We start from the raw sequence: 15,820 nt of genomic DNA on the forward strand, positions 1-15,820 counted from the left end.
ACATTAAACAAATAGTACCATTTCAGAATTAAAATCGACTTATTAATTAAACCGTTAATCTTAAAACTTGAGAATATTTAATTTCATAATTTAGTTTTTGAATGTGAATGATAATGTAAAAATATTATCGGGAAAGAATTGGCATCATACTATATGGGATCTAAAATTTCCTTGAAATTATTTTACCACATGGAAATTAAATTAGTGTTTGCTGTTAAGAAAACACCCCAAACATAATACTGAATAACGATGAATTCCATTTTATAAATATTGAACATGCCATTACATAGTGAAAGGTAATATTATGAAAATAATTACATAATTGGATAAAAAATTACGTCGGCTCAATTATCCAAAGGGTATAAATACTAGAGGGAAAGGGCAACATAATTACAGACATATTTACGTAAGCGAAAATTGCCCGGAAACACAGGGCAGAAAAATATTTTATAATCACAAACACGAAATGCCAATAACGTTTTCACATGTAGTAGTTACTTAAATGTTTTCAAAATAAAAACGAAACAGGCACAGTTCCCAATCCGTCTGAAAATCTTTTATCCAGGATCGGTTTCGCTCGCTCTTTGAGACTTGTCAAGGTGTTGCAACTGTGTTACCTGATCTACAACAGCGCTTGTATTTCTCGTAGGCGCTTTTTGCTTTGCAGGATGCATTTCATGCACGGATCTCTACAATGTATTTACTGAAGTTGTCATCGGCTTAAGGAAAACGCAGTTCAGAATCTTATTTTGTCACGACCAGAGATTTAACAACAAATATTTATTTCCGCTTCTATATCAGGTTTAGTAATTTTGAATACAATAACATTTGTTACATTATTTAACTCTCACCGCTGAAGTCTTTATCATAGGAATAAGCAGCTTTTGCCATAGTATTCCTGTGCTACATTAGAGAGTCAGTATTTTCTTCAATAAATGTATTGTTGACTTATTGTGTCTTATCGTACTGTTATTATAATTCTTTTTTATGTTCTTGTTTGAGCAATTATACCATTATTAAGGTTATTTTTATTAGATCACTCACTATCTTAGACCCAAAAGGGATAAGCAAATGAAGAAACGAAAATTAAAGACAATAAAAATGTCATGAATTTCCTTAAAGGACTGAAAGGTGAAAGTTATCATATAAAAATGCTGGTAGCGATAAAATAGCAGGTAAAATAAAAAAATAAATAAATAAAAAAAAGAAGACAGCATCACTTCTGCACACCTAACATTAGTCGTACCTTTCAGTTGGATGAAAAAAATAAAAATTTTACTTTCCAGGTATTTCTATTCCCTTTTTTCTTTTACAAACTTAAAGGATGTAAATGTAGTGACTATGAAATCATCGTTTATTGGCAAAATACTTGCTACTCCTTTTTCTATCCTGATCTGTTAGAAATTACTCTCAGTTTTATTTACTCGAATGCTTTTACATAATTCTGATGTGATATTTTAATGTTTCACACTACGTTTTCCAATGCTTTATATTTTCAGCCGGATATATGTTCTTCTTTTCATTTTTATTTCCTGCCGAATCTAAAAATATTTTCAGACTGTAATTATAAATAATATATATATATATATATATATATATATATATATATATATATATATATATATATGTGTGTGTGTGTGTGTGTGTGTGTGTATGTGTGTGTGTTTGTATGTGTATGTATGTGTTTGCATTTTTATGCTTGTATTGGTAAAATAGAATGATTAAATTCTTGACCGAAATTCACGTATAGTACGGGCATAGAATAAATGTTACTTTTACTTAACATTGATAGGATGTTCGATAATTAATCAGGCTTAGAGGACAGTGACGTTACCTTAAGTAATGTTGAGGATATTAGCCTTTTCTCAAAACGTTAAGCGTTTAAATTTGTTCTTATTTAATGTAGTTGTTGATATATACGTTTTTGTTGCTGTCTGAGAGGAACAAGGCAGAAAGTGCATTAAATTAAGTAGGCTTCCATCCTATTTTATAATTACATTTTTTAAAATCGATATAAAGCATCAACATTTATGTTTTTGCTAATGACTTGTATATTGCATTCGTTATACGTGCTCCAATTCATCTTAATATATTTTTATTATTATTTTTATTCGTAATTTAACCATTTGACGTTAATGGGAGTCGTGAGCTGGCGGGGATTTTTGCAATAAGTATTATGGGTTTTTTCGTGATAATTGGGCTAATTAGCAGTGTTTGGAGAATTTGCGATGAAAAATTGAGTGCCCAAAACTTGGAAAAAGGAAATGGCCTAGAATCCCAGTTAGAAGTTTAACAGTCAGCTGACATGTACCAACTAGGGTAGGAGATTTATCATTTAAGTAAAAATTAGAATGTTCCCAAGGTTATCAGTACTCACAAGGTTATTGCTACACTAACTATTTTTCGTCAGGGTCAATGAAATAGCCGTTTTGTTTCTTGGACCTTCCCATAATTCTTATTTTGAATGGTATAAGTCCAGTTTTTTTTTCTTCCAAACTTTTCATTCATATCTATTGTTTATTTATTTTTTTTATCATGAGCGTCACCGATAGTGTACCTGTTACTAACCACCAGTACCTTGCTAAACCCGAGGTCCTTAAAATATTCGAAGAGTATATTTAAAGGACCTTGACTAAACCTATTAGTGTTGGCAGGTACGAGAGTTCAATAGCCTTTTCCTTAATTCCCGAGTTTTTCGTGAATTTGGAGTTAGTAAGTATGATTGCTGTAACACTTTCCCTGAGTTTTCAAGACAACGATTTGTCCCTTTAACGTCGACAAACGCGCAAGCATACACACTTGCTGAAAAAAACTTGATGTTCTTGTAATTGTCATATATTTTTTTTATATGTCAACGTAGGATATCCTATTAGCCCTGGACAACAAAGCTAATACCTGACAAAGACGGATTAAGGAGAGAGAGAGAGAGAGAGAGAGAGAGAGAGAGAGAGAGAGAGAGAGAGAGAGAGAGAGAGAGCTGTCGCCCTACAAATAATATATTTTGGGAAGCGTTGAGTTCCTTAAGCGTATTAGCAAACTCCCTCTGTCCGACGTTCATAGCCAGCGCTCTTGGTGAAAATTCTCTGAGCCATGTGTAAGCAAACATCTGCCCTCTACTTACCCCTAGCTTATTCCCTTGCAAGTAAATAACTTCTAGTTGTTTGAGGGGTAGGAACACACCCTCCGGGATGAAAGATATGTCGTTGTAGCTCAAGTCGAGCAAGCCTAAGTTTTCCACTGAAATTAAGAAATATTATTATTATTATTATTATTATTATTATTATTATTATTATTATTATTATTATTGTTGTTGTTGTTGTTGTTGTTGTTATTATGAATAATGCACCCAGTTCTTAAGAAATAATCGTGAGATACCTGAGACATTAAGAAAGCTTGCACAAGATAAATTACACTAAACTGGAAGTTGAACAGAGCGAAATAATCAATAACTTAATCGAAATACAGTCACATAAAAAAATAGCTTAGAAATAATTCACAGCATGCCATTTTTCTACTTGAAAGAGCCGTTATATCATTGTCCAAGTGGAAACTTGTGCGAGAGATATATGAAAAGAATGATGTATACTTTAGTTATGTCAAATACTACAGTTTACTTTGTAAACAAAGGTGTTATTATTCCCACGTATTCAAGTATTTTATTTATTAATGTAATAAACCTTATCTGTTGTCGGGTATTCAGAGGTTGGATAAGGCTCACATGGCTGATACTCATAATCATTTTTTTCCCATGACACTGAGAAAAGAGGTAAAGAAGGAAAGATCCCATTAACTTATTGAGCAAATTCATCAGAGCGCATACTAATATGTGTGCAACCAAAGTGATTCATCATTCTGGCCAATACAAAAAAAAAAAAAAAAAAAAAAAAAAAAAAAAACAGAATTTAATGTAAACGACCTACTGCGAAAGTTTAAAGTAACTTACGTGAAATGAAGACGTCAGAAGGCAGACTGTCGATGAGGTTCTGTCCAATGTACAGCGTCGTGAGAGGTAATGTAGGCAACCCCACGAAACCTTCTATGCTGGTGAGTTGGTTGCCACTGAGGGCGATCATCTGCAATGGAAGGTTTCTGAGAATTTCATCTGAGGTCAAGAAGTCTTGAACATCGTTCAAGATATACTTTACTCTGAAGATATCGTTCTCTTCATTTTAATTATTTTGACGTAATGCTCATCAATAACCTCTGTTTTTAGGTACCAGCTGAATTGGCAAGTTTTGTGTATTGGATATTTTGGATCATATTGTCTTCGAGTATATTATGCCCATGGAGCACGTTCTATTCATAAAGTGCACTTTGTCCAATTGGTTTCTTGTTCCGGACCATTGCCTGAAAAACTCTGAGCTTTATACCTCAATTCTCGTTTCTGCAGTATATTTCAAGTTTAAAGTCAGAATTGCTATTCAAATAAAGATTTCCATTCGATTTCGTTCTCTCTCATAGATTTCCGTATAATGTATGAATTTACACACACACACGCACCCAAATACAACATACATACATACATACATACATACATACATCATACTACATACATACATAACATACATACATACATACAATATATATATATATATATATATATATATATATATATATATATATATAATATATATATATATATATATATATATATATATATATATATATATATATATATATATAAATGATCTGCTTACCCTTTAAATGTTTCATTACTTATTACGTATATATATGTTTGTGCTGAAATTGTATTATTATAATATAATGAAATTTCAACACCTAACACGGAATATGAAGAGCTTTCTGGGACATTTACCGCCCGCGTAAAAAGTACGTTTATTCTCTCTCATCCGAGAACATTGTTTCCACACAGCGAGCAGGCATTTCCCCTACTTGCATTTTTACCCATTTTTGCAACTTCATTCCCACGGATGTCTCAGTATTTTGCTCTTATTAGAGAGATGTTTAGCACGGAATTGCTCCATTACTTTTTAGTATATCCCAAAACTATATACTAGAATTCCTTCTTAACGCGGTCGGGCTTTCTCTCCCTCTGTTTTTTCCTTTGGAAGACTTCGTCTTCTTCTTCTTTCTGTTCTTGTTACTCTCTCTTTGTGTTCTCAAGGTGGGCAGAAAAATAGGATAAACGTCGCCTCTGTTGTTACGCTCAAGCATCTTGTGTCTTCTTTAGTTGTCTAAAAATAAGGAAAAGCTACAAAAAGTAGTCATGTTTCCAGTGCTGCCTTCTTTTTCGGACCGGCGTTGTTTCTGTTTCATCCTAAATTTCATAGCGAATAAGAAATTTTTCTGTTCTCATGCCAAAATGTTTAATAATGTTTTTTTCCCCCCAGAATATTGTGGGAAATGCTGCACCAGGCAGTATTACCGTATAGGCAGCCATAAGAAGTATCCATTTCTTTCTGTTATTATAAATAAACCTGCGTAAAGGATAATGGTTTCTCCTTGCGTGGTATTTCTTTGATTTTCTTCAATTGGTCCTTGCTCTTTCACACTATACGTTCGAGTTATTACAAGATTACTATTAGAAGAGAAAATGATACTGTTTTCTCGTAATTATTTCATATTGAATTATGAAGAAGTCGAATTGTAATTGTTATGTTTGAAGTTTGGAAAGCCGTTTTAGATCAAACCTCCTGTTATTTATTTTTAATAAGATTATCTAAAAAATATCTTGATATGTGAAAAATACCGAAATAGTTAATGTCCGATGAAGTGTCTTAGACGAAATCTGAGTCGTCAGTATTTACTGTAAACTAAAATGAATGTTGTAGAATGCACCGAATCCAATATTTACCCGAGGTAAGAGTAAAATCAGTTACACACTGGCTACAACAGATCGAAAATAATTTTCATACCTCGAGATGAGGGAAGTTGACCAGTTGAGTAAAGTTGAAGCTCTGCAAGTGATTCGAGTTGAGTCTGATCAAACGAAGCGTCTCTTGGCATCCGGCAAAGGCGCCCTCCTCAATGCCCCGAATTCCGCTTCCGTAGAGGTTCATTTCTTCAAATGTTTTGCCATCTGTCGGGAAACAAAAGACCAAAGACGCGGATGCATTGGAAGAACCTGAGAGATTCTGAGGGAGGAGCTGCACTGAATATCAATAAAAGGATGCTTGAGAAACGTCAGGGGGTTAAAAAGTTGAATGTTAGATGGATGCTCAGCTAAAGGAAACATGTTAGTTCTGATTTTTTTATATATAATTCACAGGTCATTGGGACGCGCGCCCCATTACCCCTGTCTATGTCATGTCATAAGGAAACAAGGAATAGAAGTGAAAAGAGAAAATTGGCTTAAACCAAAATGGCACGATAGAATCGCCAAGTCTAAGTGGAAACTAGGATCTTTTGATCGTTCCACTCTAATCCGAAGATTCTGCTAGATCAAGTTCGTACTGAAATGATGCTTACGTTCTGTTGAACTGGTAGTGTAGAACTGACATTACCTTTAAAATCAATCTTTTGGTTTTCTGTCATTTTAAGTAATCTTAAGAAAATTATTTAACGTTCCCGGGTGCCTTGGTTATCGTGGTTTAGAGTGAACGACGTTGGTACCAGTGATATCCTATGAATCTTAAGTTTGGAACTTAATATTGTAAGTTGTTCCACGAATATTTGAAGTCATAAGCTTGTCTAACAACGTATGCGTTACGACAGTATACTAATTTACCCAATCAAAACGCTTTATAAGACAGGGAATATAGGCCTCTTAGCAGTTTCTAAAATCTCAAGATTAAATACTCAGCTGTTAAACTAGTGACAATAATTAAGAACGATTCAGCTAGAGACTTACAATAGAGATCAATATACCTTTTCGTAGTAAGCGTTATTATTTCACTCTCTGGCGCATAACATTTTGGGTGCAGCGGTATTCTGATTTGCTTTTAAAAGTATGATTAAACCTCCAGACATTATGAGATAAAGATGTCACAAAGTACTATAGCCTTATTTTGATATTTAGCTATTGAGATCTGTGTATTTTCATAACATTCCCATAAGGTTTTTATATTTTAGTGCCCTTTACTTCGTTATATCAATTGAATAATAGATTAACTTCATTTTGATCTGTTATCTGGCGGTGCTGCATTTCCTCAGGTTTAAAAGTTTATAATCTCATCTGAGCTTTGGTTTTACATTTAGTTGGTTACCATAGAGAATCCCATGAAGTTTGCATTGAGATGACAGGGATAGAACTTAAATCCATCATATTTTAGAAACAAAAGTAATGTAGTGATGTTCCCGACAATTTAGTATTATGAAAAAGAGAACCATGCATAAGTATATGGAGGAGTGACGCAGGTACGTTGAAGGGATAGTTTCGAGACGATAAAACGTTTTGTATTGATAACTACGAATGGTTGTATGAAGGGACTGGAGAGAGACGTTAAAGAAAAATTACTCGGTGCCAAGGTGAGATATTGATGTTGGAGAGCGTCCTTATCGAGAGAAACTAGGGACTGACGAATTATCTTTAATGTTTGAAAGTTCGTGATAATGAAAAGTGAAACTGTTAATTCAATTAGAAAAATGCTTTTTACTAAGTGCAAATGTATGATGCTGAGATTGGATAGGTTTCCGCTTGGGAAAATATACATATATATGTATATATATATATATATATATAAATATATATATATATATATATATATATATATATATATATATATATAGTGTGTGTGTATATATAAAAATTGCGTGCTCTTGAGTAAACAAACCAAGAATGATACACGCAATCCGAGTAGTATATCCTCTTCCTTTATTACGTAATTTTATTTATATATATATAGATATATATATATATATATATATATATATATATATATATATATTTGTGTGTTGTGTGTGTGTCTGTGTCTGTGTCAGCAAGAGAATCGGAACGAAAATAAGTGGAACAGAAATATTTGCATGAAAACTTTGTGTATGGATGGTGTAAGATTAAAGAATATACATAAGTGCTGAAATTGTATAGGAATTTTTTGAGTCAAATCTTTGGCTCAGTTTTGGAGCTATTTCTTTGTTTTGAAAGTGAAGAGTAATTGTTCAGATTCCAAGGAAACTAATGGAATATCAATCTTCAGAAATATCATGTCATAAAAGTACATTCATTTAAAGGCAAAATTATTGGACAGAGAAATGAAGTAGTGGGGAAAGTGATGAATGTGTAGCTTAGGCGAACACTGTTATTCCCGCTATATTGAAACACCTGGAAATTCGAAGAGAAACGGAAAATATCGATTAGTGCATAGACTGAGTCTCACAGGTGTTGTTGCAGAATGTGAGAGGGGGCTATCTGAAATGTGTTGGACTCACAGAATGTTAAAAGTTCAAGAGCAGTGATCCGTAGCTTCCAGAGTAACAGGAAAGGCAGGTGATGTGTGAAGGAAGATAAACTTATTGAAGATGTAGATTCTGCGTTTGTGTGACTGTGTGTGTGTATGTTTGTAGTGTTGATTTTTTTTGGTATATTAATATATAATTATATATAGTTATTGTAGCTTGATAATATATATTGAATTATATATAAATTAGACAATTAAAATAATAGAATTATATATATTATATATTATTATTATATAATATACTTATATATGTATTATATGTTAAAAACAGATATGAATCTCGTTTTTATTTGGTAAACGTGGAACCCCGAGCGTCAGGCAAACTAATACACACAGCCCCCCTCTCTCTCTCTCTCTCTCTCTCCATTCTGACAGGTAATCAAAATGAGAGTCAAAGTTATATAAAAAATAAATGTTTATTCAACAATGGAAAGATAATAATCCAAGTCTCACAGACTAACTAACTTATCCAAATCCCCAACATTTAAAATGTCTAAATCAGTAATTTGTCACACCAATTGTCTCTCCCATATGGGACTCTCTGTCCCCTTAGGACTCTCGGTCCCCCCTTGCCAGAACACATAATTCCCTCGCCAGAATCGTCTGTTTCAAAGACATGAGAAACACACTCGTTAGCACACATAAGTTTAAAGACAAAGTTAAAGATTAAACATTCTTACAATATGTAACAAGCCATCACTTTGGCTAAAGTAAAGGTACACTTACCCATTGCCAACTGGAATATTACGCCCAGAAACAAATAAACTTTCAAAGAGCTATCCCCAGCATCTTGCCTTTCTCCCTTGGATCTCTGTGCAAGTCTTCCATAGACTTGGCTAAAGATGCCATTAAGAATAGAAGAGGTGCACACTCACATATGAATGCACACTTCGACAACGCCTCATATTACTGGCTACAACCAGTTTCTCAAAGGCACTTTGAACAAGAGCCCATGAACTCACATAACTACAGGACGAACGTTGACTCGCTTAACTATGCACTTTTCGAATCACACCATCACAGAAATCATTTATCAGCTTTTCTCGGGTCGTTGCTTCGGCTCTGTTCTCCGCATTCCAAGAAATGTCACAACGAACATATTAAATATATTATTAATTATAACCCCTAGGACTCATATATATATATATATATATATATATATATATACAAGGTGTGTGTGTATGTATGCATTATGTATATTAATATAAACAGAAGATAGTGCTCATCGAAGCCTTTTGTAAAGTGTATAATCATTCTTTGTTGTGCAATAAAAAAAATATTCACTCCATTCACTCTATGATTGCACAACAAAGAATGATTATACACTTTACAAAAGGCTTCGATGAGCACTATCTTCTGTTTATATTAATATACATAATGCATACATATGTGTACATATATATATATATATATATATATCTAATAAAAGGAGCCCATAAAAACACCAAAATAGAGAAAAAGTACTATATTTCAGAGACTGCTGTCTCCTCTTCAGGTAGATGATTGAGAAAAGTTCACAGAAAAGGTGGTATTTATACCAAGAGGTCCATCCACAAACAAGCCTATATAATAAATAAAAGAGAGGCAGGTAATGAACATCTCAAAAGGAGGATGGATTTCGGACACGATCGACAACGTCTTCATTCAACCAACCCTTAAGAAGATTAGAGGAAGATTATCAGCGGGGGTGACTTAAAATGGCTTGTTTGTGGATGGACCTCTTGGTATAAATACCACCTTTTCTGTGAACTTTTCTCAATCATCTACCTGAAGAGGGAGACAGCAGTCTCTGAAATATAGTACTTTTTCTCTATTTTGGTGTTTTTATGGGCTCCTTTTATTAGATGGAACTCTGTTGTTACAGAACATTTTTACCAGTCATTTTCAGCCCATTATGGAATTCAACCGCCTTTCCAGGATTCTTCACTCACTTCCAGAAGTCAAGCCAATTTTTCGCAAGTTTGAAAAAGAACTGATCAGACTACACCGGCTGAAAAACCAAAAACACTTTTTAGAAGAATGCCTCAAAGAACAAGTACTACCAAAAATGTACGGATTCGGAGATGGACTCTGCAATCGGACCCCTTCCCTCTCTCACACAAGATTTTCCTGGAGGAAAGAATCACCGATACGAAAAACGACATCTTCGTACTACGCAGAGTGATATATGGAACCCAGTCTAATCTTCGCCTCCTCACTACGGACCACATATACAGGTATCTGATTTCATTCTGTTCCGACATTGCTGCCTATAATAGCGTGACTCATTCCAACAGACTTCTACGCAAGTTAAATAACCTAATAGACAATAGTGCATGGAATAATCTTGAGCAACAAGACAAAGTTTTAAACTTATCCAACACCCCCCTTACTGTAAATCAACATTTAGTTTTAAATTTAGGCTTATCCTTTGCCCTTATGCCAGACCGCAAAAACAACCTAGACTTCATAGTGGCTTTTGATAAATTCATATCTGATAAAAACTACAACCGTGAAGAGATATGTTTAAAAGGAGTGTTACTAAATGCTTTAACTGACTTACATAAGAAATATCCTGTTCCCCGCAGATTCATGATAGCCATCCACTCGCTAAAAAAGTTAGATGTTATAATAAGTAGATCCGACAAAGACGGCAAAATCGTAATAATGGACAAAGACTTCTACCTTGACAAAATCAACCAGCTCCTTAGCGACACAAACACATACGAAAAACTGACGAAAAATCCCCTCCAAAACGTTCCCACAGAATTTTTTCGGAAAGTAAGATTAATTGGCAAAGACAAAAAGAGTATTGAACTATTAGAGAAATTTAAAGTAATTAATCCTAAATTACCCTATTTTTATGGCCTTCCCAAAACTCACAAAGACAATCTTCCATTCAGACCCATCGTTTCATGTGCCGGTGCTTTCAATTACAAAATTTCTAAATGGTTAGCTGGCCTCCTTTCCCCTTTTTTAGGCACTTTTTCTCCCAGTCACATTAAACATTCGGAAGATTTTTGTCACAAATTCAGAGAAGCACATATACCACTTCACAACATAAAACTTTTAAGCCTTGATGTAGATTCCTTGTTCACTAAAGTACCAGTACAGGACGTTCTTCAATTTTTAAAGGGTAAAATTATCCCCCTATTCAGATCATTTCCCATTGGCGCTTGACAAAATAATAAAGCTAGTTGAATTATGTGCATCTAATAACGTATTTTCATTCGGGGAATCATTCTACAAGCAAAAAATTCGGGTGGAGTATGGGTAGTCCTTTAAGTCCTGTTCTAGCCAATCTGTACATGGAATACTTTGAAACTACAGTAATAAATGCAATAAAACCCAAAAACATGCTGTGGATGAGATACGTGGATGATATCCTAACATTTTGGGATAATAGGTGGGGCAATTTCAATGAATTCCTCTCGAAATTAAACACATTAGTGCCCAGCATCAAATTTAAAGTTGAATGGGAAACAGACAACAAAATTCCTTTTCTTGATGTTTTTAATAATCAGAGATACGACAGAATACAAATTTACCATATACAGAAAACCAACGTTCTCACTTTCATACATTCACTACTTTTAGCTATCATGACATTTTCTATTCAAAATAGGTGTAGTCTAGTAACCTTGTTCTTAAGAGCCTTACGAATTTGTTCCCAGAATTCCTGGAAAAAGAATTTGAACTAATTCGCAAGCAACTTTCGTCTTTAAAATATCCTGACCATATAATTGAGAAAGCAATTCACAAAGCTAACGTAATTTTCTACCGACCCCCTAAAGACAAGACCAGAGATACACCCAACAATAAAATAATAATTCCCCACCTGGACACGATTAAGAGAATAACCAACCCCACCCCCTCGGAAAATCGAACCCTTTTGTATTTACTTACCCAAACACCTTAGCCAAATCCCTGATTAACGTCCAACAAAAGACATCTCCAAAGGACTCTGGGGTATACGAATCCCATGCCAGGACTGTGACCAATCTTACATCGGATTTACAGGTAAATCCCTTCCCCAGAGATTAATACAACACAAACGGTCAGTTAGGTATGGACAACAGAACTCGGCTATCTTCAACCATATAAATGAACATAACCATAGAATAAACTGGAATTTGTCACGTGTAATTTATAGCAGCAAACTGCCGGTACAAGAGTCAAATGATGGAATCGGCCTTAATAAAAGAGAGGCAGTAATGAACATCTCAAAAGGAGGATGGATTTCGGACACGATCGACAACGTCTTCATTCAACCAACCCTTAAGAAGATTAGAGGAAGATTATCAGCGGGGGTGACTTAAAATGGCTTGTTTGTGGATGGACCTCTTGGTATAAATACCACCTTTTCTGTGAACTTTTCTCAATCATCTACCTGAAGAGGGAGACAGCAGTCTCTGAAATATAGTCTTTTTCTATTTTTCTCTATTTTGGTGTTTTTTTATGGGCTCCTTTTATTAGATGGAACTCTGTTGTTACAGAACATTTTACCAGTCTATATATCTATATATATAATATATATATATATATATATATATATATATATATATATATATGTACTATATCTATATATATATATATATATATATATATATATATATATACATATATATATATATATATATATATATATATATATATATATATATACATATATATATATATATATATATATATATATATATATATATACTATATATATATATATATAGATATAAAGCAAGCAGGATTTTTTTATTTTCTTATTCAGCCATACATGACAGCCAGTGCGAACTGGTTTGCTTACTATCCTAACAGCGATTCTTGTCCCATGCCTTTTGGGTATCTGGATATAGGTGAAAAAACTTTATGGCACTTTGCCATTACTTATTGTACCATGAGCATTACTGACCGTGTACGCTAAGTCGTAAAGATGGTATGGCGGGTAAAGTCACTTCAACCTGTGTTCCAATCCAAAACGAATACCTGCGAATCTTGTCATGGTAAGTTTCTTGCCAAGTGCATATTAATGGTTATTTGCGGCTGATTTTTTAGTTGCCTTTCTCTCTCTCTCTCTCTCTCTCCTCTCCTCTCTCTCTCTCTCACTCTCTCTCTCTCTCTCTCTATCATTATATATATATATATATATATATATTTATATATATATATATATATATATATATGTGTGTGTGTGTGTGTGTGTGTGTGTGTGTGTGTGTGTGTGTATGGAATAAATAAATGAACACGCCTAAAATGTGCAATTGGTCCCTGGGAGAATATTCCTTCTCGACACGCTGAATTTTCAAATATCCAGAAGAAAATTCAATTTAATATCCTCAACTTTATAAGGGCATTTTTATTTTTTTGTGTGTGAATTTTATCTTTAAAAAAAACGTGTGGGCGTTAAGGGGTAACTGGAAACTTTAGAGCTAACTCTGGAAACAAAGTTGGAAATGACCATGTAGTTTTTTCTCTCCTTTTTTTTTATATAAAAAACGAAGTTTGGCGGTTGGTGTAGAATGGAAAGAGGGGAGAAAAAATGGAGAAAAAAAGGGGCCTCTCAAAATCGGGTGGCTATAAAGGGAAGTTCGCATTGTGATGCTAATAAGACAAGGCGTTGCATTTTAGGCCGTAAAAGTTGCTCGCAGACGTGAAGGTACTTCAGGTTGAAGGGGAGACTAACAAATTGGTTTTATGCCTGTGGCTCGTATTGACTGAAGATAGGGAAAAGGAGAGAGAGAGAGAGAGAGAGAGAGAGAGAAGGTGGGGGTAAAATTGAGACGTGAAATACGGTTTCTACCTCTGACGTTCATTACCTGTAGAAAGAGAGGAATAGTGAAAATTAATTATTTGATGTGATCCGGTTTCTGGAGAAAGGAAGAAATGACAAAATAGTTTCATACATGTAGCAAATAGTATATTCGGTTTGCCTTAATGTTAGCAGAAACTATTTTGCCTTTTGTTAGTTATAATCAATGTAAACACTCCTTTTATATAGTAGTTAAGATACTTTTTATCTAATGGTCGAAAGATCAAAGCTAATATAGCCTGCAAGAATCAAGTTCCTTTACTATATGGAATGTGTGTTCGAGTTTTTTATCCTAGGTGACGACGTTCCCTTCGCTTAATTAAAGGAATTACGCATGTTGGATAAAGATTTGTTAGGAGTTGAAGAATTTGTTATCCATCAGATTCTTAGTAAGTTTTCAGAAATGGGGCTGCTAGCCCCACGCCGTCTTTAACCCTCTTTTATGCCACCACTGCAACCGTCTAACTACCAGGTATTTCATACACTGCTTAGGTCAAATAAGGCACGAAGGTTTATGATGTTATTTGCCTATCTGTCCATCCAAGTCAAGTAGTATTCCTTGACCCTCTCGTTTGCGAGGCAAGATATTAGTGATGCACTATTTAAAAACTTTTATTCCTGGTATTTTTTAACGCTGAACTCGGTTTCAGAGAAACAGATGTAGAAGATGGAATAAAAATGATGACTGAAAATGAGAAATTGGGTCAGGGACGAAAAATTATTCAAGGTGCAACTGCATGGCAGTAAAGGATTATGTGCAGGTCAACGGGAGAAAGGTAGGACGGTCAAAGGGAAACTGATAGACAAAGGAAGTGTGCGTAGATGTATGACATGTTATTGGTCACCTTTCTGTTCTATTGTATGAAGCGGCTAATGTTATGGAAGTTTTTTGCACAAGGGGTTCATCTAGAGTTCACCAGTCAATGTGTAAATGTAGCAGTGACCAATTGATTGTCTTTCTCTGGAAGCATCCGTGGTAGGTGAAAAGAAATTAATGTTGAAAAAATACATATGCACGTTTTAGTCAACGTAGAGTACTTCAACAAAATTACTCTGTTCAATAACTGAAACAGTGTTCCGATTTTATTAAAAAAAAAAAAAAACATCCAAATATTCAGGATAAGCCCCACTGGAAAACAAACTGTGTTGAATCAATTAACCCAGTGTATACACACTCCGTCGACCAATTCACCCACTACACATCGCGTGAATTTAGAATTCTGCTGTACAAATTGCTGTTTGTTCAAATAATTCTCAGCACTGTTTCCATCAGAACATTTCGCCTGATTCTATTTTCTTTTGCAAATTTCTCGGAATGACTGATGTGACTGACGATTTTCTCGCTCTGAAGAATTGCAAGGTTTAATAACTTTGTGTATTATTCGTGAGATGTTTGAGTTGTCATTTAATAACTTGAGTCGTTTCCATACTTTTTCTGCATGCGACAAATATATGCTTGGATAATCACAGAAAAGGTGAAATGAGATGTTTGACATTATTAAGTTGTTATTTTAATAAATTAAGTCTTTTCCATACTTTTTTATTGCATGTGACAAATATATGCTTAGATAACCACAGGAAAGGTGAAAACTAAAGACCAAGTACCAAGCGCTTTCGTGTATTACGTACACTTCTTCGCTTGGTATCTGGTCTTTAATTTCCACCTGTACTGTGGTTATGT

At 34.3% G+C, this 15,820-nt stretch overlaps 2 protein-coding genes across 4 annotated transcripts in view; one reads left to right on the plus strand and one right to left on the minus strand.

The window, feature by feature from the left end:
- The window catches only part of LOC135216031 (uncharacterized), a 922,226-nt gene that overhangs the window by 822,173 nt on the left and 84,233 nt on the right, over positions 1 to 15,820 (plus strand). The window lies entirely within an intron of this gene.
- The window catches only part of LOC135216030 (connectin-like), a 32,601-nt gene that overhangs the window by 7,966 nt on the left and 8,815 nt on the right, over positions 1 to 15,820 (minus strand). Inside the window, exons 4-6 of the mRNA XM_064250969.1 lie at positions 5,877 to 6,040; positions 3,944 to 4,073; positions 3,122 to 3,237 (exon numbers count right to left, since the gene is read on the minus strand). Coding sequence (XP_064107039.1) covers positions 3,122 to 3,237; positions 3,944 to 4,073; positions 5,877 to 6,020 — 390 coding nt within the window. The 5' untranslated portion in view covers positions 6,021 to 6,040. The remainder of the gene's footprint in view (positions 1 to 3,121; positions 3,238 to 3,943; positions 4,074 to 5,876; positions 6,041 to 15,820) is intronic.

This window comes from Macrobrachium nipponense, chromosome 6 (assembly GCF_015104395.2).
Source record: "Macrobrachium nipponense isolate FS-2020 chromosome 6, ASM1510439v2, whole genome shotgun sequence".
Taxonomy (NCBI): Eukaryota; Metazoa; Arthropoda; class Malacostraca; order Decapoda; family Palaemonidae; genus Macrobrachium; species Macrobrachium nipponense.